Source organism: Molossus molossus, unplaced genomic scaffold, assembly GCF_014108415.1.
Source record: "Molossus molossus isolate mMolMol1 unplaced genomic scaffold, mMolMol1.p scaffold_m16_p_11, whole genome shotgun sequence".
Classification (NCBI taxonomy): domain Eukaryota; kingdom Metazoa; phylum Chordata; class Mammalia; order Chiroptera; family Molossidae; genus Molossus; species Molossus molossus.
Window position 1 is genome coordinate 18,456,080 of NW_023425346.1, and position 25,247 is coordinate 18,481,326.

At 46.8% G+C, this 25,247-nt stretch overlaps 1 protein-coding gene across 1 annotated transcript in view; it reads right to left on the minus strand.

Moving 5' to 3' along the window:
• TMEM163 (transmembrane protein 163) overlaps window positions 1–25,247 on the minus strand; it is a 249,137-nt gene that overhangs the window by 75,333 nt on the left and 148,557 nt on the right. The window contains exons 3-4 of the mRNA XM_036254421.1: window positions 18,364–18,407; window positions 16,923–17,014 (exon numbers count right to left, since the gene is read on the minus strand). Of these exons, the coding sequence (XP_036110314.1) occupies window positions 16,923–17,014; window positions 18,364–18,407 (136 nt within the window). The remainder of the gene's footprint in view (window positions 1–16,922; window positions 17,015–18,363; window positions 18,408–25,247) is intronic.

Here is a 25,247-nt window from a genome sequence, read left to right on the forward strand (position 1 = left end):
GGAAATGCAGAATCGCAGCTAATTACATGAAGGGCAGACCCAGGTTTGTGTAGTCTATTGTTTGTAAGCCTGTCCCTGGCTTTGGTTACTCATGATATTCAGGAAAGCAGCCTCACGCCGACCGACCGGCAGCTGTGCCGCAGTGAAGGGCGCCGAGGGAATACCGCCGGCTGGACGCGCATACAAACGAGACGCGCTTACCATTCCCTGCATATGTCTCTCATTCTGCTTGGTGGCTGGCAGCTTTGTGGCTGGCAGCGTTTCCAGGCACAGTGGCCACCTCGTGAACAACTCCGATCACACATGAGGGGCAAACAACAGCCCCACCATACCTGGGGACTGACAGGTCACCTGTGTAAGACACACTCGCCTTCACCCTCATTCGGAATACAAATGGGGCTAGGATGCGTGAATGCTTTCTAAAACCACAGTTTAGCTGACTCTTATTGAAGAAAAAAGCACCCAATATTTCAAACACAGGGCCAGAAGGAATTCACAAAGAGGTGCGCACAGATTCATGCACAAGCAACAAATGGCATAACAGTCTAAAACAGCAAAGGCTGGAGCAACTCAGATTCCCTAGCAGGCGACTGTACAGTAAATGGTCACACAGTCAACAGCAGAACTCCATGAGGCCCTTAAAATGAATGGATTAGATATACAGACAGAAGATTCAGAATGTCCTTGGTTTTGTGTTAGAAGAAAGGAGCAGAATCCAGGACAATATGTACAGAAAGATCCTATTTTCATTTACGCTTAGTCATGTGTGTATATCTGTGTGAATAAAGCACATGGGTGTATATTACATTGATTTTCTTTACACAGAAAATATTCTGGAAGCACATACACCAAACTATTCATTATGATTATCTTTATGGGACTGGGGGGAGGGGGTGTGGAAGATGAGAGCAACTATGAATGAGAGAAAACTTTCATTTTAAATTTCTATTCACCTAAATGTATTTGTTCTACTAATATGCATAATTATAAACACTGAAATAAATAAAACTATTTTTATTTTTGGAGAAACAACATAAAGCCCTGGCCGGTTTGGCTCAGTGGTTAGAGCACCAGCCCACAGACTGAAGAGTCTTGGTTTCCATTCCAGTGAAGGGCACGTACCTGGGTTGCAGGTTCAATCCCCAGCCCAGGTCAGGTTGTGTGGGAGGCAACCAATGGATGTGTCTCTCTCTTGAATGGATGTTTCTCTCCCTCTCTCTCCCTCCCTCCCTTCCTCCCTTCCACTCTCTCTAAAAATCAATGAAAAAATATCCTTGGGTGAGGATTAATAAAAGAAACAAATAAACAACATAGGGCCTCATACATTTACAAGAATAGCAGAATTCCCTCCTGATGAACCACCTGAGATCTCCGACATTAATTACATAATCAGATCACTTACTCCCTGCTTAATAACTTGCCTATGGCTTCCCACTGCTCTTATAATCAAAATTTCTCCCAAAGGGTCCCCAGGCCCTGGCCGCCTCCCAGCTTCACCTCCCATTTGCCCCTCACTAACTGGTCCAGCTAGAGGCTCCTATTTTTCTGACCCTCAAATACATCAAGCTGGTTTGAGCCTTTGCACCGATCCCTCTGTCCAGGAATACTTTTCTCCTTCCTCCCATGGGAAGTACTCTTGCCCCCAGCTTCGGAGGAGCCCCTGTCACACTGTCACACCGTCACACTGTCACACTGCCCTGGCTGATTCCTCCACAGCTCTCCTTTCTCTGCAATTACATGGCTGTCCTTGAGAATGGGAGTCGGCCTCTCTCGTTTTGCAGTGCCTGGGAGAGTACCTGGCACGCGGCGGGCACTCAGTAACTCACTGCTGAATCAATAAATACCTGTCAGAGCCAGGTGTTAGAAAACGCATCTGCTCGCAGAAAGCTGATCAGTAAAAACGGACTTTTTCAAAACAAATTTACCTTCTCGCACATGGAACAAAATGCGTGCTAAACTGACAGAACACGTCCCTGACCAGACACCAGAGGCCTCGATCATCACTTGACATCCAGAAACACAGATTACAGAGGATTCAAACTAAGGGTGAAATTTAGATTCTCTGACATTTCGCGGAAGTCCCTCAAGATTTATTGACCCCTAAGTCCTTACTGTGTTTGGAAAAGGCAGGAAAGAAGTCTCTCCATGACCACCTTTCCTGAGTCGTCAATCCCAACAGCCAAACGAACCCCGAGGAAGCGTGGACATCCAGCCAGGCTGGTCTTCACTGGGGCCAGCAGGGCTGCCTGCTCCAAAGAGGGGTAACGGGGATCTTGAGACAAAGACCCAAATACGGTATTTTCCAGCCGCTCTCTCAGGACTTGTCGACAGACCCTCGCACCATTAATATTTCAGGAGGATTCTCAATGTCAGACTCCAAAATATGCCATCGTATCCTAGAAGAACTACACCTCAGTAACCCATGCTTTCCACTCAGTCACCTTGGGAGAGGGCAAGAATCTGAACTTTGAATTTAAAGCAGGTAAAGTCCGTATCCGGTGTGTTTAGGGACTTTCACACCACTGAGGCTATTTGCGCAGGGGTTTTCTCATTAAAAACACATGCAAAAATGAGCAAAAGATTTATTGGCTGAAAATGATCCCTTTGCAGCAACAAACACAACAGCAGAGAGAGTAACAAAGCAAGTTTGCCTATTCTCACGGTTGCCCTAGGAAAGCCACGGGCTGGGGGATGGTCGACGCTGCCGTTGAAAGCTTGGGGCAATTTTCGTGCAGTACACTGAATCCACTCAGACCTTCCACTCTAGGGGCTCGTATGTAAGAATTTTAGTTAAAGGAGTGGCAATGAGGAAGTTGTTCATCAACGGGCACGCAGTTTCAGTCATGCAAGATGGACAAGTTCTGAAGATCAGCCATGCGACACTGCGCCCCTAGAAACAAGGCTGCGTTATCCCCTCAAAGATCTGTCAAGGTGGGCTCATGTTACATGTTCTTACTGCAATAAAATAAAATTTAAACACTGCCCTGGCCATGGCAGGTTCAATTTCTGGTCAGAGCACATACCCAGGTTTCGGGTTCGAGCCCCAGTAGGGGTGTGTACAGGAGGCCACTGATCAATGTTTCTCTTACCTCGGTGTTTGTTTCTCTCTCCCTCTGTCTGCCCCCTCGCTTCCTTTCTCAAAAATCAATAAAAATAAATAAATTTAATTTTTAAATTAAGAATTTAGGTTTAGCCCTGGCCAGTTTGGCTCAGCAGTTGAGCGCTGGCCTGTGGACCAGAGAGTCTCAGGTTCGGTTCCCGCTAGGGGCACGTACCACACACACACACACATTTAAGTTTATTAATTGTATTCAATATATTACTTTTATATATTTACTTCTGTATGTATGTATTATGTACCTATGTATGTATCTATGTATGTGTATATATATATATGCATACACACACACTTTTCTCTTTTAAAAAAAAATATTTTTCTTTATTGATTTTAGAGAGACAGGAAGGGAGAGGGAGAGAGAGAGAGAAACATGGATGAGAGAGAACATCAACTGGCCGCCTCCTGCATGCCCTCATTGGGGATCGGGCCCACAACCTGGGCATCTGCCCTGACCGGGAATCGAACCGGCGACCTCTTGGTGCCACACCAGCTCGGCATACTTTTCAACTCTTCAAAACATGTTACCTTTTCATCTTTCCCTTGACTGCCTCCATGGCAGGTAAAACAGCAGCCTTAGTTTTAACCCAACAGAGGAAAAAATGAAAGTGAAGGGTAGTTACATTATGTGTAGCACAAACAGACCTCAAACCCGGATTTTTGCCTCTCTGGTTGGAAACACGACTGCTTTCTGAGCTACAGGGAAAATGAGAGGAGAGCCAGTCACCAAGCCCCCCCCCCCCCCAGCGCCTCCCCCCATGGCTGTGAAGCTTACAGAAGGCCCCCTGGGGGTTGATGAAGGGCTGGGGCTGTCCCCGCTGTTCTCTCCTGATTCCTCCTCACTCTGAGTCCACAGTCACAACTGTCATCAGCACACAGTGAATCCACGGGGCTCCCTCACCCAGCGGGACCACATAGCACTGCCGGGAAGAGAAATCGACCCCAGGCTCTGGGGTCCAGCAGGGCTTGGTGCAAATCCACGAGGGTGGGCAGCCACTCTCGCCTCCTTTGCTCCCCTCTGAGGCCGGGACACTGCACCTGTCTCAGAGGCTATTCCGAGATCAGACGAGACAGACACTAACAGTGCTCAGCGCGGTGCCCAAAGCGTGGTAAGAAAACCAGTAATGAAGACTGTCCTAAGAATGAAACCTTTAGATCAAAACCTTTCAGAGATCGGGACAGAAATTCTACAACCCCACCCCCCCGGGCCACGATTTCTGCCAAACTATAAAATCCACAGCTGCATGTTCAGAACCTACAGAATCTAGAAAATACAGAATTAAAACAAAAGAGCAGGAAGCCTCCTCTGCTGCTAGCAGATTGTGACGGTATGAACATAATCAAAGCAGCAGCTCACAAAACAAAGAAGGGGTTGGTCAACTAGGGAAACACAAAAAAGGTGGTTATAGAGGCAAACATGATGGGTCCCTCCGACATGAGCTTCCCAAAGGAAAAGGAAATCCTAGCCAGCGTCCTGTTCTCAAAGGGGGCTCCTTTTAGACCTGAACAGCGTCTGTGCTGTGCAGACTGACCCATCAGGCTCTCCGTGCCCGACGTCACGAAACATCACATTCACCTACCCCTGCTGGCCCAATGCCCAGGATTTCTGTATCAGTCTACCTACAAGGAGGAAATGGAGGAAACCACATGGACACCCAGAGAAGGTTTTGTAATGGAGAAGCTACACCCACTAATGACATTTTTACATGCCGTCCTGTGAGCCTGATTAATCTGAGTCCCCTGTCTTTGTGCCATTGAAACCAAGTTTCAGCCTGTAAGGCCAAAGGCCAGATTCTGCAAAGCTGTAAGGAGCCAGGAAGTCGTCATCAGGGGACGAAGGGCTCTTGGAGGAGGCTTTCCCCAGACACCAGCTACTTTACTAGCAGGGATGATACAACTTCTTAAGGGTCTGTGGGAAGCAAGACCCAGAATCAAACAAAGGAAGAGAAAGATAATTTTTCAAAAATATATAAACTCTCAAGAATAAATCAAAACCACAATGAGAGACCACTCATACCCACTAGGATGGCTAGATCAAAAACACAGACAATAACAAATGCTGGCAAGGATGTGGAGAAACTGGAACCCTCACACCTTGCTGGTGGGAATGTACAGGGTGCAGCCACCCTGGAAAGCGGTTTGATGGATTCTAAAATGTTGAACAGAGACTTGCCACATAATCCAGCCATTCAACTTCTAGGTATAAACCCAAGAAAAACTAAAACATATTTTCACACAAATATTTGTATGAGCATGTTCACAACAGCATTATTCACAACAGTAAAAATGTGAAATGACCAAAATACCCATTGGCTGATGAGTGGGTAAGTTAAATGTAGTATATTCATATGATGGAATATTATACAGCAATAAAAAGTAACACTGATACATGTTACAGTGTGGAGGGATGCTGAAGACATTAAGGTAAGTGAAAGACTAAGTGGAAGAAGATAACATTTTCCTAAGCCACAAAGGACCACATAGTGTATGATTCCATTTACAAGAAAGATCCAAAATCAGCAAAACTGTAGGAACAGACGGTAGGGTAGAGGTTGCCTCGGGCTGGGGAGGGGAGAGTGGTGGGAGCTAAGGAAGTCTTCTTTCTGTGGTCATGAAAATGTTCTCAAATTGATTGTGGGGATGGATGTACAACTCTGTGAATACACTAAAAGTGGACATTTTCAGTGCATGAACTATATGCTACATGAATTATATTTTTTTTAAAAAAATACTTATTTTTATTTTGCCTGGGAAGCCTACTCTTTTTTTTTTTTCTGAAAGAAAACTTGTTTATTTTTATGTTCTAATGGAACAAAATATTCCATCAAATTACCTAGGGAAATTCAGGTAGTTACCCATTTCTACTAGTTTCAAATAAGTTTTAAGAGACCATAGAAGGATAAACATGACGCCATTTTAGTCACTTGTACCCTCCATACTTAAAGCACTCAAGGACAGAAACACACTGCAGTGCTGAGGTGACACTGTGACTCCCCCCGCGGGCCTCGTGCTTGAGGGTAACTGTGGATGCTGCTGCGCAGTCTCCAGGACTCGATGAATCAGTCCCACTTCACAGTTACCCCAAAGCAGCACATTCTATGTGCACCGCAAGGAGTATACCCACTACATGCATGTAAATGTGTGTGTGTGAGGAGACGCATGCCAGGGGAAGCTCGCTGCACTACACTGATACAGAAAGTTAGAAGCCCGCTGTTGTTGGAAATACAGAAACATGCACAGTCTTCGTGTTCAACGTCTTCGTGGGGATTTCTTCCGTAATTTCATCCATCTGCGCCTCATTCAGAAACAGCTTCAGGGGAAGCCTACTCTTAAGAAAATCCCCCATTATTCAGATATTCACTACACATCATCAAACACTGGGCCAAGGAGCTGACCGATATCACCTCATTTGTTCCTCATAACCAGGTTATGAGGCAGGTAGAAACTATTTAGAAAACTCAAGTATTCCTTTAGATGCCTTCTGTTTAGTGACATGAATAAACTGAATCATATAGAGATGCTTGTAAAATCCATGGTGACTAAAAGCTTGAAGGGCACAACCATTTAGAGAACGGCAGGAAAGGGGAAGAAAACAGTCACCAGGATGCCAATCAGGCCAGCTCACGGACCCAGAGGAAAGCCACTGCCCTGCGGCGGGAGGTCCCAGAGAAGCGCCCGGGGCGGCGCCCAGTAGGGTAACTGCAGCGTTTTAACTGTGTTTGGTTTCAACACAGGAGAGCGTCGTTCTTTGTTCCCATTGCCTTTATATTCCCCCACAGGGAAAAGAGCGTGCTAGATAGGATTAAGAACATAACCAACGTACCTTGTAAAATACTTTTCAGAAAACGCAAACTATATAAAGAAGAAAGTCATCGTCAGCTAGTGTTGATTAGCAGTTAATGGCAAGTACTACGCAAATCAAATGGAATGTTAAATGTTCAACAGCTAACACACTAGACAAATCTGGACAATGAAGGAAGGAGAACTACACGCCATGAAAACTCGGACCCTAAAACGTCAAAGACAACTATGGAGAAACCAAGCCCAGGACCCTTCAGAGAAGGAGAGAACCTGCCCAAATCTCCCCACATCACGAGGGCTCCTGGACTAAGCCATCCACCTCCAAGCACAGCTCAACGTGGAAGATGCGACGGTGACAAACACTGTGACTTCCAGGCTCAAGTTCCAAGGGTGACCCTCCTCAGGGTGAAGCATCCAGTGCCGGGTGGGCCCTGGTGCTCTCAGGGACAGAGGCTCTCCTGGCAGCAGGTACCGGAGGAGGGGCCCCAGCCAGGGACAACGGCGGTTCCTAGCCCTTGATGCAGAGCCCTCAGTCCAGGACCGAGAAGGCCCCACTCAGTGGCCTGAAAACAGGAACCGATGTTTCAAAGACACGAACAAGCCCAGGCTGCAGCCAGACAAGAGACCTGCACTGGCAAGGCCTGTGAGACCCGGGAGGGCTGAGCGCTTGCTGTGGCAGCCACCTGCCAGGGGTCTGGGGCATGTGCCAACCCCACTCCTGCACTGCCTTGCCCGTCAAGTTCATCCACGTCTGGCCAACGACCATTTCCCCACCTTGCAGAATTAGAACCAAGGCCCAGGTCTCCTTTCAAGTTGGATCATTTTATTCTTCTGGATCCACAGTCACTTTCCCTCTGCCTTTAATTAAGTTTGGGTTGCAGCTAATCGCTGGGAATGGGCATTTCCAGCAGGAATGGGGTGCGGGGTGGGGGGTACCAAAAAATTTGGTAAAACAGACACACAAACGATCATTTGGAAATGTAACACTGGATGATGGTTATGAGCAAATTTCAGAGCAAGCAAGACCTAGGTTCAAGTCCCAGCTGTATCCATGACTACTCATGAGTCTTCAGGAACAATATTTTCCTTCTCTACCTCCACCTAACAGAGCCTGGCATGACACCTGGCACAAAGCAGGTGTGCTCTGTAAATACTTATTATTATTATCTTCATAAAGGATGTCAAAACTTTCCGTAAGACAAAGGTATTCTATAGCTCAATCTTTCATTCTGGAGCTCTTTAGTGAGCACCTACTAAGTACCAAGCATTAGTCTAGGAATTGGGAATGAAAAAAATAAGACAGTTAAGGAATACCCTTGCCCTCATCAGCTTAGTTTTGTGAGAGCAATGAACAATAAACAAATGTACCAATATATAAATTAAATACAGGTAATTAGATCTATGGGGAAAAACAGCACTGCAATAATAATAATAATAATAATAATAAATAATAATACAGGTAATGGGAGATGATGTAGGAAGGACCTGGTCAATTACTAAGTTGCACTTCCTTAGTCACACCTGAATTCTAGTAGCTGGAGTTTGGGAAACGTCCCAAATGGAAATAAAAGTCTTCTCGTTCCCATCTGAGGTTCTGGCAACCCATTTCCAGAAAGAAATACAGATGACAACCAGCATGTGAGAACATGCTCAACTGCACGGGTAACTAAAGAAATGCATATTCACATGGAGATGTCAGCTTTGCACCTGGACAGGTGGCTAAGTTCGTGAAGAATCTAAGACTCAGAGCTCAAGGGGTCCACAGACACCCTAACCCCCCAGCAGGAATGTAAGTCAGGGCAGCCCCTTTGGAGCAGAATTTGACAACAGGCATCAAAATGGTGTGAGCAAATTCTTTAACCCAGACTTCCAGGAATGAATGCTAAAAAATAAGAGGGCAAGCATTAAAATACACATGTGTAAGAACAGTTATTTCAAGTTGTTCTGAACCCCGAGACAGTGGAAGTAACCCACGTCTTCTGTAGAAAACTGATTAAACAAAATATGTTAAATCCATACACAGAATACCACATAGCTATCAAAAAATAACATACCTCTATCCTAAGATGAAAAGATGTTCAAAACATGCTGGTAAGTAGAGAAGACGCAGTTTTGCAAAGGGTATATATACAACATCTCTATGCTAATAGAAAAGACACATGTGTGACATTGCACACGCATGCACACACACTCTACATCAAATGTTAGCTCCGGGGGGCCCTAGAACAAGTGTGCATCACTATATTCCTTATTCCTCTGAGCTACCTCAACCTTTTACAGTAATCATGCACTACTTTCTCTTGTTCCAGATTTCGCTTGGTGGGGGTTGGGGCAGAGACAGGTGATGAAATCAGGAAACCAAGGAATGACCTTTTATTACTCCATCACACTACTACCCCATGTCCCGAGGTCAAAAGCAACTTTCTACATATGCCAAAGCGTGTCTTTGAGTTTTTCCATTTTTATTTTCAAACTTTTATTCTATGCTCTTGAAAAGCAAAATAAAACAGAGCAATTTCAAACCATCCCAGTATGATTAATTAAAAATAACTATGAAATAGCCCTGGCTGGTTTGGCTCAGCGGTTAGAGTGCTGGCCCACAGATCAGAGCTGCGGGCTCGATTCCGGTCAAGGGCATGTACCTCGGTTGTGGTTCAGTCACTGGCTCTGGTCAGGGTCTTGGGTGAGGCAACCAGTGGATGTGTCTCTCTCACATCAATGTTTCTCTCTCCCTCCCTCCCTCCCTCCCACTCTATCTGAAGATACATGGAAAAATATCTTGGGTGAGGATTATGATTATTAAATAAATAACATTTTTTTGAGTGTATATTGATGTTACATTCAACAACACACGTAATCTTCACCACGTGCCATGTGGCAGTTATCACGGCCCTCCGTCCACACAGAGCAAACTGAGGTCTGGGAGATCAACAATCACGTAAGGCCGCAGGCAGGCGGGTGCAGGTCTGAGGTGAGCTCTTCTCAGAACAGCGGGAGGGTCCTGTGGCGACCATAAAAACACCACAAACTAGGGGATTTACTACAACAGATATTCATTCTCGCTCAGTTCTAGAGCCTAGAAGTCCCAAATCAAGGTGTCAGACTCACTCCCTCTAGGGAAACCTGTAGGGCGGAATCCTTCCTTGCCTCTTCCGGCCGCTGGTGTTTACCAACAACCCTTGGCATTCCTTGACGTGTAACATCATTCCAGCCTCTGCCCCTGTCAACATGGTCATTTTCGTCTTTCCTGTCTGTGTCTCCTCTTCTTATAAGGACCCCAGTCATATCGGACCAGGACCTAACAGGTTTCATCTGCAAAGAACCTGTTTCCCAATGAAGTCGCATTCTGTGATACTGAGGGTTAGAACTTCAATCTATCTTTTGGGGGACACAATTCAACTCATAACAGAGACCAAGGAAGCGAACACTCCTTCCTCTACTGTGTCCTACCCACAGCACCAGAACCAGTAATGTCATGTCAGTGTTGCGGAGGTTTCATGGGTCCTTTTCCTGACAGTGGAAGGCAACTCCCTCTGCCTCCAAGGCCAAGTGCAAACTCCTCAAGGCAGGTGAGCGCAGGCCCTGCTGGGAAGGCTCTCATCAGTCACTGAGGCCATCTCCGAAGTTACTTATTCTTCGAGTTCAAAGTCTGTTCTTGAGCTAAAATACACTCAGGAGCTCTGTGAAGTTAACAGCACTAGAAAAATGTGAAGGAAATGCAATTCCCTTTCCCAGAGCCCCAAATTTAGGGTCGCATCAAATATAATAGACGTGGTACTATTTCAATATGTTCTTGGTATAACTCATTGCTTTTGCCATCTCCTTAGATCAGACACCAAAAGCAAAAGCAAATTGCCAATCCATCATTTCTTAACTGCATCAGTTACTTTTCTTCTTCAGTTTCTGGAGCTCTTTCCAAAAACAGCAAGGGCGCTGCGGAAACCAGTAAGCAAAAGACTAGCAGGCCGTCCTGTCGACTGATGGTTTTCAGGCCAAGCATTTGGCTCAATAAATTGGAAAAGAAAACGGAGCAAATACCCTGCCTGGGTGAGAACCAGTGTGCCCATCCATTTCACGTGAGAAGGCACACAGAGGGCTGCTGTCTCTCTAAGAACATCCCCGCCAGGGCTCTCAAAGATGCTGCTGAGCGGGCCATTTGGAACAAGAGAACAACCTCCCATGCTGTGTTTGCCTTAGTGCTGCAGGATTAGAAGCCTGGGAAGGCGAGCCGCCTCCCATCTGCCTCCCCCTCGGTCTCGGTGAGCTGATGGCTGGCCCAGACAGCTGGGCCTGGGCAGCCTCCCTGGGGCCTCCCACCTGTGCTGCAACCATATGTAAAATGTCAGAGGCCCCTGACGGGCGTCAATCTGTACCTCTGTGGCAAGCATCCCGAGGCCCTCCCACTGGACAGCAGCAGAGGCTGCATGTCCTGTGCCTGACGGGGCTGAGGATGCCTCGGACAGGCGTGCAATTCCCTGTGTCACCGGGCCTCGCCAAGTTCCTCCTACACTCATTTCTCCCACACCCTCCACCTCCAGTGACTCCTTCCTCCCTTCAATGTCTGTCTTGCATTTCCATATCCCCTGGCCTTTGATTTTTTAGTAACTTGTCTGTTTTTTAAAAATAGATTAAAAATGACCAAACGATCTCAAGAGGCACTGACCAACATGGTAGCCACTAGCCATGTGTGACTACTTCAATTTAAATTAATTAAAATTAAAGTTGCCCTGGCCCCATGGCTCAGTTGGTTGAGGGTCGTCCCAGGCACCAAAAGGTCACCAATTGGATTCGCAGCCAGGACACATGCCTGGGCTGCAGGCTCAATCCCCAACAGGGGAGGTGCAGGAGGCAGCCGGTCAATGTTTTGCTCTCACATTGATGTTTCTCTCTCTCCCTCTTCCTTTCTCTCTCTCTCTAAAAAAAATCAATAAAAATCTACTTTTCTAATTAAAGTTAAAAATCCAGTTCTTCAGTCGCATGTCGAGTACTCAGTGGCCACCTGTGTGTGGCTAATGGCTACCACACTGCAGACAGAGAACAGCCATCACCCAGAGAGGTCTGGAGGCTAAAGACAATGTCTGCCCCCTTTGTCTGTCCCTCGTCCTCCTCTCAGAGGCGACCTCGCGGCCAGTCTCCTTTGTGTCCCTGTAAAGCGTCTTTCTGTCTAAACAAGAGTGTGGGATGCTACCCTCTCTTACTGAAACAGATGAGAAAGACCCTACACACTGCTCCGCTCCATGCTTTCTCCACCGAATGAACCTTGGGGATCACAACAGAAGTGCACAAATAGTGCTTCGTTTTTCCGAGTATCCTCACAGCAGTCCCCTGTCACCAGGACAACCGCCACCACTCCTTACAGCCACCCTCCCACTCCTCTGTGTCCCCACGTGGCACTGCTCCCTTCCGTCCCAGTCCCGTCCCAGTCCGTCCCCAGCCTTCAGTCCCTCTCCTGGCCCTTCCCCTCACCGCCTGGCCTGACACGACCTGGTTGTTCCCTGCGGAGGTGTCCTTCCTGCCTCTGAGGTAGAGGCTGTGCTTCCTCTCTCCTGCACATCGCAAACCTGTCTTCCTCCTGGTGAGTCCAAACCAGTTTCCCCAACTTTCTCCCTCAACACCCCATTTCCCACAGACTGAACCACCGACCGCCCCTCCTGCTCTCCCCAAACCCCTGGCCCTGCTCCTTCATTCACTCAGGACATCAGCACCTGCTCCACTCCCTCCATCTCCTCCCCGAAGTCTGCAAACACCCCCTCAATTCCATGCGGCGCATCCAGCCAACCCCTGGCCTCACATTTGTCCCTGACCTTTTGTCCTTACCCCACCTCAGCCACTCACTCCCACCCTAAGTCCACACAAATACACGAACCACCTGTGAAATTCTCGTTTTGAGCATCCCACTCTCAAATGAGCATCCCACACCAGCCACTGTCAAGATCTCTATCCCCCGATGACTACTCACCGACCTTGCTGTGGCCCTCCCGTCCCTCGCTCCCCGGCTTGGATATTCCGGCATGTTCCTAGGGCTCCCTTACAAATGAACTTGACTCCCTGTCCCCCTTCTATTTCACTCGCTGGCTGAAAATCCTGACCATGCATAAACCTGGTCCGCCCTCTCCGCACCTAGATTCCCCACCACAAGGTGACCAAATTGGAAGCTTTTTAAAATAAATAACTAGTTTGTAGGATTACAAAATAGAGCAACTGCTATAGAAAATAGTGTGGAGGTTCCTCAAAATATTAAAAGTCATACTATCATCTGACTCAGCAGGCCCAGCTGAGGTGGAAACAACTCAAATGTCTATCAGCAGATGAATGGATGGACGAGATGTGGTATATACAGACAAGGGAATATCATAGAGCCTTAAAAAGGAAAGAAGTCTGACACATGCTACAATGTGGATGAACCTTGAAGACCGTATGCTAAGTGGAATAAGCCAGTCACAAAAGGACAAATGCTGTATGGTTCTCTTATATGAGGTACGTAGAGTAGTCAAATTCCTGGAGACAGAAGAAGGGTGGTTGCCAAGGGAAGGGGGAGAGATACAGGGAGTTCGTGTGATGAACACAGAGTTGCTATTAATGTTAGTGTAACGAGTAGAGTTTTCATTTTGCAAGATGAAGTTCTGGAGATCTGTTCACAGCAGTGTGATTATACTTAACACTACTGAACAGTACCCTTCACATGTTTAAGATGGTAAATTGAATGTTATGTGTTTTTACCACATTAACAAAGTGTAAACAGAACTCCTGGCTGGGCTCCACTCTGTGCCAGTGCTGAAGGCAGAGTCTCCTCTCTGGCCACCAAACACCCCCCCAGGTGCAGTCAGCAGGTGGCAGACCTGGGGAACCTGTCTATCATTCTCTCTGCACTGGCAAGTCCAAGCTCAACATTCACCCTGAACCTTACCGTCCAAGTAGGAAACACACGAAGAATTAACTGAGAACCTGTTGGGTATTTCCCCATGCTCTCAAACATTATTCTCCAGCAAGTAACTGGAAACCAATCGCTTTCCTAGCTCTGCCTCTCAGAATTCATTCATGCTCATTTGTATGCAAACACCAGTTTCTCCGCTGGCAGTGATTTCATGAATTTTTAATTTACATGGAATGAGCCAGAGATTAAAACTTGCAACTGCAGCCAGCAATAGAGAATTGTGAGTGTCGTTTCTGCATGGAGATTAAGAGTCTCTGAATGAATTAGCCGGCATCACCACGTGAACCATTATCTGGGAATTATCGAAATAACTCCTCTGTGAGTTTTTGCCTTTTGGGTATTAATATAGATATACATTTTTTAAAAAACAGTACCTGCTTTAGAATCATTAAAAACAGTGAAACCACAGACATTTCTTGTTATCAAACTTAATCTTGGAAAAACTCCAGGTCACCTGGCGAACACTGACTGAGATCCCAACACTATAAAAAAGTTACAATAACGTGTGGCCTTGTGACTAATATGTAAGAAACTCATACTAGCATAAGTAAAATCATATGAAAAATAAGCAAATTAGCCCTGGCTGGTTTGGCTCAGCAGTTAGGCCGTTGGCCTGCGGCCTGGAGAGACCCGGGTTCGGTTCCCGCTAAGGGCACATACCTCGGTTGCAGTTTGTCCCCGGCCCTGGTTGGGTCGTGTGGGTGGCAGCCACTCGATGTGTCCCTTTCACATCGATGTTTCTCTCTCTCTCTCTCCCCCCCTTCTTCTCCCTCCCACTATATCTCAACAAAAAATGGAAAAATGTCCTCGGGTGAGGATTAAAAAAAAAAAAGCAAATTAGAAGAGAGAAATTGAGAAACACTGACCTCAATTCCTTCTAGAATTGCAAATCAAATTTTGGATTATTAATTCTAAAATAAGAAAAGGCAAAGGGAAGAGCCTTCTCTTCTGAGGGCAAGGCCCAGTAAAAATATAAGCCACATATACAATTCTAAACTTCTAAAACCCACATTAAAAATGTAAACAGAGCCCTGGCCGGTTTGGCTCAGTGGTTAGAGCATCAGCCTGCGGTCCACAGAGACCCGGGTTTGGTTCCCGCTAAGGCCATGTACCTTGGCTGCAGTTTGTCCCCGGCCCTGGTTGGGTCGTGTGGGTGGCAGCCACTCGATGTGTCCCTTTCACATCGATGTTTCTCTCTCTTCCTCTCTCTCCTTTCCGCTCTATCTGAGTGGAAAAATGTCCTCGGGTGAGGATAAAAAAAAAAAGTAAACAGAAGCAAGTAAAAAGTATTTTAAGAATTTATTTAACCCAATAATATATCCACAACATTCTTATATCAAAATGTAATCCATGTTTTTTAAATTATTAATACAATGTTTACATTCTTTTTTTCTTCCTACATCTTTGGAATGAGGCATATGTTTTACACTTACAACAGCTCTTGGTTAGTACCAGCAGACAGTGGCTGCCGTCTCGGACAGTGCAGCCACAGAAGCAAAAAGTACATATTCTTCTGACGGGACAGGGACTAGATCTTGACATGTGAGCATCTCTCCAGACAGCACTGTCTGGATTATCTCCCTGCATCCCTCACAGAACAGCCAGCAACAATTGGGGCAGGTGCATTAGCTGCTCTTTGGGCTAGACCAGTGTTCGTTCAACTCTGGTCCTTACAGCACCGACATTTGAAATTTTACAAAATCAGTTGACTACGATTGTTTTCTTAATTTTTTTTTCACCACAACTCACTTTTTTCAAACTTAACCTTATCCTAAACAATAATCTATGATATCACAAATTGGATCATTTTTATACTTTAATTATGTTGGTCGAAAAAGCTAACAACATCAAAATACGTATTTAACACTTAAAAGAAGTTTTGTGCTCTACCTAAAGCTGACACAGACTAAATTAAAATTCCTTCTTATTTGTGAGTCAGTTATGATGTCATCTCTCAAATCTTTCTTTGACACATGAAATGTAAGCTATATTACTCTCTGAGTCCCCGGCACCCACCATTTGTATCCCAACGTTTGTATATTTGAGTATGACATAGTATCCCTACCAAGGGTACCTTTGTCTGGGAACCACCACAAACCACAGCAGGGGGCATTTACTCACTCTTATTCAACTGTGCAAAAGCTGCAGAGTGGGGGTGAAACTCTTGCCCGAATGACCAGTGGTGGCTCAGCCCCAGGGGAGTCCCCTTAATAATTAATAATCATGGCAGCTAAGGTTTACTACATGCTGAACACTGTTCGAAAGTGTGTGTGTGTGTGCACGTGCACACACACGTGTGTGTATCATACTGTGATGATTATATTTCACGCATATAATCGTCCCAATGGCCCTAATACAGGAGGTATGGTTTTCCTGCCTTTCCAGACGAGGAAATGAGGCACAGGGCAGTTAGGAGCTTCCCACAGTCACAGAGATAACAAGTTGGGAAGCTGAGATTCAAAGCCAGGAAATCTCACTGTTATCAACCTGAGGATTACAAATGGACTAAGGAGATGGAAACTGGAAAAGACACATATTTTATGGTTACAAACACAAATCCCTCAAAGACAGAACCATCCCCCACAGTATGTGGAGATTGAGGCAAGCAATACCTCTGACACAGACAGGATGACAGACAAGTAGAGTAATTTATAATGCCCTCAAGATGTCTTCTGGAAACTACCCTGGAAAACTCAACCTAGTAAGAAAGAAGAAAGCATGAAAATTTAAGAGAGCAACGATTCTAATAACGCAAAGAGAAAGAGGATGGAAGATCATAGATGGACCAATGGATGGATGGACAGAGGGCTAGACAGACAAATGAGCACACAAGTGTTCACTCCAGACTCCAAGCAGAGAACAGAGTATCATAAAGAGTCATCCCATCTCCTTGACCACTGCAGAAGGGGCCTATTGCTCACATCTCACCAGCCAGCCATTCTCAGGGCAATTTGAGGACCTTATTCTTGTCACTGGGACCAAAGCTGCAGGGTAAGTTGTGCTGACAACCTAATTATGTGGCCTTCATTTGCAAGGGCACTGCAGTCTGAAAGAAGGTAAAAATCCACTTACAGGTATTCCCTATGGGCAGAGTGTACAGCGGCCGCATTGCTGTAACGCCACAGGACAATCGCCGATGACAGGACATCAAGGATGGCATCAAACTAGGAGAAGGAGACAGGGCATTAGTGGTTTTCCTGAGTTAATAGAACATGACTGTGAAGACAAGGCAATGATTCTGTGACTGGGAACATCTGAGCAAGCGACCTCAGAGCAAACAGGGTTTGCAGCGTAATGACGCGGGCCATCCGCTTCCTCCTCGCAGTGGACCCTGGGGCTCGGGAGCCCAGGGCACCCCCACGCCAGCTCCCCCTTCTCACACCTTGCTCTGCTCCACAGCCTGGGAAACCTGCCCTGAGGCATGGTGGGTCTGCTCCAGGGCCCCCGGCTGCCAGCACTCTGGAGATATGGGGGATCACACTCTTCTGACACGTGAAATTGGTTTGCCCGTGGCAAGCAAGGCCATTTCAGCATTGAACTGTGTGCCACAAGTGAAATACTAAGGGTGAGGAACTGATTTCTGGCTTTCAACGGGATTGTTGTATATGGGGTCCAGGGACAGAGTGGTCACCCAAGGGCTCTGGGCAGCCTGCAAACACCCTGAAATTGTATACAACATTCACTGTTTTTGTTTGAATGAATGAGTGAACGTGTGACGCCGGAGGACGGGAGAAAAAGAGAAAGAGAGAGGACTGTAGGAAAGAGACAGAGAATGTGTGTGTGTGCGTGTGTGTGCGTGCGTGCGTGTGCGAACATGCACGCATTCTTCTGGAGAGACAGTCCACTCCTTCTCAAGATTCTGAAAAGATCTGCAACCCCCAAAACATTAAATTTTCACAACAAAAGGAGGAAGTGGGTTGGGAACAGGAACACGCCTTTAGGTACAGGGAACCTACAGCTGCAGGTGGGACGTTTTACGTGCATCCTCTGTGAGAGCCATTGTGACATACCCCTTGGAAAATAGCGGCACTCGGGAGGGCAGGTGGGGAAGCTCACCCACGTTTTCAGCATGCCTCGTCTGCAAAATATCTGAAACCCGTTCTCTCTAGCCAGCGCCCGTCAGGAGGCAGGCTGGGCACCCAGGGTACCCGGAGCTGGGTACAGACGGACTTATCCTAGTGGCCACCGCCCCACGCTGCCCACACCAGCAAAGCCCATTCTCCAACTACACCCTCGGGGGGTGAGGGGCTGGAAAGGGCTAAAACCCTCAAACATCCCCACAACCAGCTGTGGAAAATGTGATCCCCTAATCTCTTCTGGAGAATTAAACAGCATCATTGCTGTTTACTTCTGTTACATTCTAATTTCCAGAAGCTAGTTCCATAAAAGGAATGTTTGTCATGCTAAGTAAGCTGTCATCTGCTACCATCCTCTTATTGAGAGCCCAGGGCAATATCCATGGGCTCAGGAAAAACATGCAAAACTTCATAAAAGTACATTTCAGGTTACTTACTGCAAACCCAAAAGCAGAGGCGCTGTACCTCATAACGGAGACAGCTAAAAAGAAAGAAAATATTATTCAGAATATTTTAAGACCTCATGGATACGTTGTCTCATTCATGAGTATATTAACGTATTCGATACGCCCTTTTAAACAACAATTCTCTTAATTCCAAGAGAATGAAGTTAAAAATGAACTGTCGTTATAAACTCTAAGAACTAAGAAAAGCAGAGTGAGGGGATTCCAGACTCACCCCACCTGCAGCAACCCCTTCCCAGTGTGTTCTGAGCACCCCGGGGCCAGCTTCACAATGAAGATGCTTAAGCAACCTCTGAGACTTGGAGAATTTAGCAACTGGGAATAGAGAGCTGGGAACTAGATTAAACTTGCAAAGGAGAAGCGCAGTCACCCAAACTGTTCCCATAATGACGTAAACACTGGTATCTACGTGCACAGGCCATTGCTGACACAGCCGGCAGAAAGTCCTAGCATAGAGTTTAAAATCCAGTGTAAACCTCAACAAGACTACTTAGAAAAACAGTAACAAGTGATCCTAAATGATAGCTGTCTACAAATGTAGATGTAACAATTATAATGAAAACATTTTAGCCGTATTCAAAATTCAACCTTTTGGGGAGTAAATCAATTAGGTAGCACTTTTGTCTAATTCTGTGATCTGTTCTATGCCAAAGCAAGGTCCAGCTTCAATAACTGGCCTCAGTTTGACTTAACACAGGTAGCTCTCCATATTCACGAGCATATATCCACCCTCCAACCAAAAAATGAAGCGAATGGTTCCGGACACAGGTGTAGCAAGCGCTCATTCAAGGAGTAAGAAAGGTGTGGGGCATGGAGGTCACTGCTCCCCCTCAGCTCATCATATGTCCCCTCTTGGGGACCCACTCTCTGCCCAGAAATGGGCCCTGGACAGCCCTGTTGTCCTTTGTACCCCTGCCCCAAGCCACAAGGGGTCACCTGACCCAATGTGAAGCAAGTGAATTTCATTTTCTGTGAATTAGGATTTGAGACTGAGAGTCTAGGGGATTAATTGGTGATGTTGGAATTGAAACTTGCAATCCCTGGAGCTAGGGTTGGCCGTGGTTGGCTACAAAGAGGGAGGAGCAGAGAGAGAAGCCGGGGGTAAAGTCCTTTCTGAGACTCGCCACATTCCACTCCTCAGGCTGTGCGACCATCCATCACGTTCCGGCCCCTCTCTGGTTTTGACACGGGCTGCTCCAGTTATCTCCGCTGATGCTCTTACTGGTACAGAGAAGGGCAGAGCCTGGTGTGTGCGCTGAGCTGTGCCAGGCGACACGGGCGCAGCACAGAGGGGCGCTGAGCCTTCCCGAAGAACGCAGCCCACAGGCCACACTGGCACGTGCACACAGGCCGCGAATCCCCCCCTCGAAGGGTCGCCCTGCGCACCGAGATGCCCTACGGGACCCTGAGCCTACCTTGCAGTCAGTGCTCAGTAACTGTTCATTAAACTGTTAATTGACTTTTATAGAAACAAGTCAAAGTGAGAATCTGGTTTTTCCTTTACAACCTGGTTTTAGAGTATCTTAGCTCTGTGCTTTTGAGTTACTGGTTTATCAGCAGCAAAAACCTTGGAACTCCCACTAACGCCTGGCACAGGTGCTCTGCTCTGTCCCCACCTGCGCTGCTCGGCCGGGCACCCGGATGGAGGGCACAGCAGGAAAGCACCCCACTCACCACCACAAAGACAGCCTGCTTTCTAAGCAGTAAACCATTACTTGAAGAAGTTTTAATTGAGTTATTTGGTGATAACCAAACATCTATACACGGGGCTACAGATTTCAGAGGGGACACCCCCTCGATTACACTGGACTCCAGCACAGGAGCTGGCCACCGAGTCGTGAGATTTCTCTCTCTGCCTCGGTCAGAGTCAACGTTCATGTTTTCAAACACCCCAAAAATTACACGGGAAAGTTATGTTTGCATGAGAGTTCAGCCTGCCCAGTGAAATACTAAAACTGTTCTATCCCCCGTACCCCAAGGCAACTGTGAGCAAGGTCCCCAGGTTAACCCGGAGGCCCTCGCAGAAGGGAAGGATTAACATGAATCATTTATTTATAAATTGGCTCCATCAAATTTCCCTGGTGAGATGAAAAGTGAGAAAATGCAAAACCTGCTCGGAGAACCCAGGGTGCCCTGCAGGGCTGGCCGCGTGGCCCCGGCTCAGGCAGCCCCCCTTTGTGAGCAGCTCCCCGGTTCTCGCAATGAAGTGCCAGCAAACAGCCATCAGCGCAGGGCCTGCAGAGACGTCACTGGTCGCTGAGGAATTCTGAAGCGTGGAAAACAATAAGGTTGTTTTCCCTGTAACTGAACGTGACAATCCTGATTCTGGGGTAAGAATGGACTCAAAGGAAAGGGTCAAACAACCCTTTCACAGGGGTCGCCTGAGACATAACAGTAGCAAAATTACAGTTATGAAGTAGCAACGAAATGGTTGGGGGTCACCACAACACGAGGAACTGTATTAAAGGGCCGCGGCGTTAGGAAGGTTGAGAACCACTGGTTTAGACAATCCCTCTCCCACAGAAGGAGAGCCACCTGGGGGTTTCATCGGGATGTTTCCAACGTCCCTCAAGGTCTGTAAGAACAGCAGGCTTGGGCCAGAATGACCCACCAGGGCAGGGATTACAAGTAGGTGCCCTGGAGCCCCACACAGACTTGGCTAAGGGTGGCCGAAAGCCACCACAGGTCCGACAGAAGTCCAGCTATGCCTTTAAGGCAGGTGCAGATTTAACAGTGGACAACAGCCAAGGGCCCTCTCGACCTCGACAACTACTGCAAGCTGGCAAGGTGGGAGGAGAGACGGGCAATGGGCGACTGTGAGCGGAGCTCTCCTCCGACCGCGCTGGGTCAGGGCCGGGCCGCAGAGGTGAAGGTAATGAAGTCACAGGCTGTCAGCACTCGGTGTGGAGCCTGTTTAACAAACACCACAGCTGCACCGACTGTCAGCAGCCTCCGGACGCATCTGGAGAGCACGGCTGTCGGAATCCCTGGGGAAATTTGCGAGAACATTTCTGCTCCGCACATTTAGAACTTGTCTCCGTTGCTCATAACTTAAACATGCACTAAGGGAGCCAGCGGCCACCAACAGCTCTGAGGCATGCAATTACAGGCCAAGGGGCTCGGCCCCAGGGAGCGGAGGCCAGCTTCCTGCCCCTTACCGCCCAGTGGGGACTGCCATCTGACCCAGTTGGCATTATGCACCCCAGAGTGTAAGCTTAGGGTGTGATTGGGCTGCTCTCACTTTCTGAGTTTGTTTTTTTTTATATAACACTGAGACACAGAGCCCTTAAAAGGTTCATAAGTAAAATGAAGATCTGTCATTTGGGGCCTGCCCAATATTCGTCCCCTAGTTGGGTAAGAGCACCCTGAGTGTCCTGTGGGAATCAGCAGCCCCCCTACCCTGAGACTATGTGCTTTGGGTGAAATGACATCATCATCCTCACTCTCGTGTATCCTTGTTCTATGGTCAAAGTGAGCGATTCAAAGATGGTATAATTCAGTGTGAGCCAATGAGAATCTGTCCTGAGTATTTGTTGAAAATATTGGGAATGGGACATCTTTCTAAGAGGAGACGGTAGACAGAGTTGGTAGGATAGAAACAGGAGCTTTGGGTAACAATTATCCTCTGAAGGGAAGAGGCTGCCTCAGAATAAAGCCAGTGCATAGAGCAGGTGTTAAAGATGAGAGATACAAACCAGACCACCAGTGACATGGACTGAACCTCTGGAATCGATCAACCTGAAGTCCACCCCCTGCATTTGCAAATACACCGGCCAATAACTTCTCTTAATTTGCTTAAGCCAGTTTGAGCTGAGTTTGTATCACTTGCAGTCAAATGTCTTAATACAATAAACCTTGACACAGTAATCCCATGTCTAACAATCTCTTTTAATGTCTAAGAATTGGAAAAACACTTTATACACAAGAGGTTCACAGTAGGTTTATGTAACTGACAATAACAAAACACTGTCCAGCAGTAGGGTGATGATTAAAGTATGGTTCATTCAGCCCAGACAGTATGGCTCAGTGGTTGAGCATCCACCCATGCACCAAGAGGTCACCAGTTTGATTCCCGGTCAGGGCACACACCCAGGTTGCGGACCTGATGCCCAGTGGGGGCATGCAGAAAGCGGTCAATTGATGTTCTCTCTTATCGATGTTTCTATCTCGCTCCCTCTCCCTTCCTCTCTCTCTAAAATCAATAAAGAAAAAAAATTTTTTTTTTTTTATCCTCACCCGAGGACATTTTTTCATTTTTTGTTCAGATAGAGCGGGAGGGAGAGAGAGAGAGAAACATCCATGTGAAGGAACATATCGAGTGGCTGCCACCCGCACGACCAACCAGGGCCGGGGACAAACTGCAACCGAGGTACGTGCCCTTAGCGGGAACCGAACCCGGGTCTCTCCGGACCACAGGCCAACGCTCCAACCGCTGAGCCAAACCGGCCAGGGCAAAAAAAAAAATTTTTTTAATAAAGTATGGTTCATTCAAAAAACTGTGCACCTGAAACCTGCATAATTTTCTTAACCAGTATCACCCCAATACATACAATAAAAAGGAAAGAAATAGGCTACATGTAGCCATTTTTAAATGTTTACAAAAAGTAGTGTTGGCTAATGCTTGTTTTAGAATATTAGTTAGAATAATGATATTGATAATAAGCAGGCGATAAGTTTGGTGCCACCAGTACTGGGCCATATTGTGTCTGTCTAACGTAGGTGCGAACTGAATGGAGAGGTCAGGAGAGGCTTTATAGAGAAGGGAACCTTTGAACAAAGGTGAGGGAGGGAGCCATGCAGTCACTTAGATGAAGAACCTTCCAAAAATGGGAAGAATTCGTGCAAAGGCCCTGAGGCAAAGCGCCTGGCATGTTTGAAGACATTCAGTAGGAAGCAAATGGGAGGAGAGGAAAGTTGTATGAGACAATAGATTTCCCTGTTGTTTGAGCAAAAAATTAGGTACAAAAGGTCAAGATACATTGAAAATAACTAGGAAAAAAAAAAAAAGCCCTCAACTGCTTACAGTTGTTAATCTCGGTGGGTAAAAATATTTTGAGTGGATTTCTTTCCTTTCAGCTTTTTTGTATTTTCCACATTTTCTATAACCATCATATAAGGCTATTCAAATCAGAAAAAAAAAATCTATTTTATTTGGGGAAAAAATGCCCATCTCATAACAATACAGCCAAAGAGCTGAGAGAGAATAGCAGAAACCAGGTTTCCGATGCATGTCTGCGGGCAGGCTGCGCTGTGAGCTCATGGATGCTCTGGCTAACAGGGATCATTTTACCTTACATGTCTCCACGGCATCCGAGTTTCTGAAATCCATCTCTCCAGGCCACGTCATCTACGTGAGTGGTTGCTAACTCCCCAAAGAGTTCACCAGAGCATGGTGGAAAGACAGGCAAGCCAGGATGTGGAACGTCACTCCGTGCCGTGGGACAGCCTGCCTCCCAAGTCTGTGCCTGTCCTGCACGCTGCGTGCATTGATATGTCAAAGGGGTAATAGCAGCTACATTCCCAGAAGCACATGTACAACAGAAGTCTTAAATAAATATTTACACAAGTCTGGTTAAAGACCAGACCTTCTTTAACTAGGCCACATTCAGGCCAGAAAGCATGTCAGCTGGAAACTCAAATTCAAACAAAAAGACAGCTGGACAATGGAGGGACCCAGGCAACCCATTGTTAGGGCAAAACCAAATGCAAATCAAGCAGCTGAATAATCAGCAGGCTTGGCAGAGGGTTGTGGAGGTTCAGACAAGTGCCTTGGAAATGCTCAGGGAGGAGAAGGTGCCAGCAGGCTGTTGAAGGTCCATGCCCAGAGAGCCCAGCCCCTCCACAAGCATTACACAAAGAAGGCCACTTCATTCACAGGTTAGTCTATGGCAACAATGAGGACCCATCTGTCATCCTCTCCCAAGTCAGGCAGTGATTATCTTGAGCCTTAGCACTCTTTATCAACACCCCAGGTCCCTAACACCTCCAAGTTGCTAAATTATGTGACCAGCGAAGCTCTGCTAATAAATCAATCCCAGTTTAATTAGACCACCTCTGTCACACAGAAGCCTGGCAACCACACCACAGCCAGGGAAGTAACCCAACTTGAGAACTCATCTTTCCATCGCCCACCTTCATCATCAAGCTACAACCCAGGCAGAGGAGGTGCAGCTAAGACGGTCAAATTAATTTATTTTTGTTCTAACTCACTTCAACAGAACCTCCAATAGCATCCTGACGCCCTCCCACTCTAACAAGATTATAACATACTGCAAAAGTGTGTGACAGGATGTTGAGTTCAGTCACCACTGAAGGAAAAAAGGACCACGCAGTTGGAAACACAAATCAACAGAACCCCTCCTCGCTGCAGCACAGTGACTTCACCCTGTAGTTTATCTGCATAGACCAAAATCTGCAAAATGGCTTTCTGAGGATAAAACGTGGACGTTTCTGTTTAACCTATATAGTACTGGCTACCAACATTTTAAAATCAGGAGACCGCGCAAATTAAAGAAAAGGAAAAAAAAAAAAAAGAGCACCTAGATTTGGGGCTTCTCTGGAAAAACTGAGATGTGCTGAGGCTGGGCTGCCCTTTTCTCCCGTGGTGCCAGGGCTGTGCACCCCTGGGCACCTGCCTGTCCCTCAGCATTAGACCCAGCTGGCCTCACACACCTGCTTGGCCCTCTGGGCATCTAGCCGACCCGGTGGGCTTCAGTGGGAGACTTTAGATGTAGCTCATGAGCAGTTATGGGAAAGCAATTCCCAGCAAATGCCTGGCAAGTGCTCACTGCACGGAACGAACAACAGTTTCCGTATTTCCTACTGTAAGGCCAGGCTCTCGGCAAATTACAAAACGC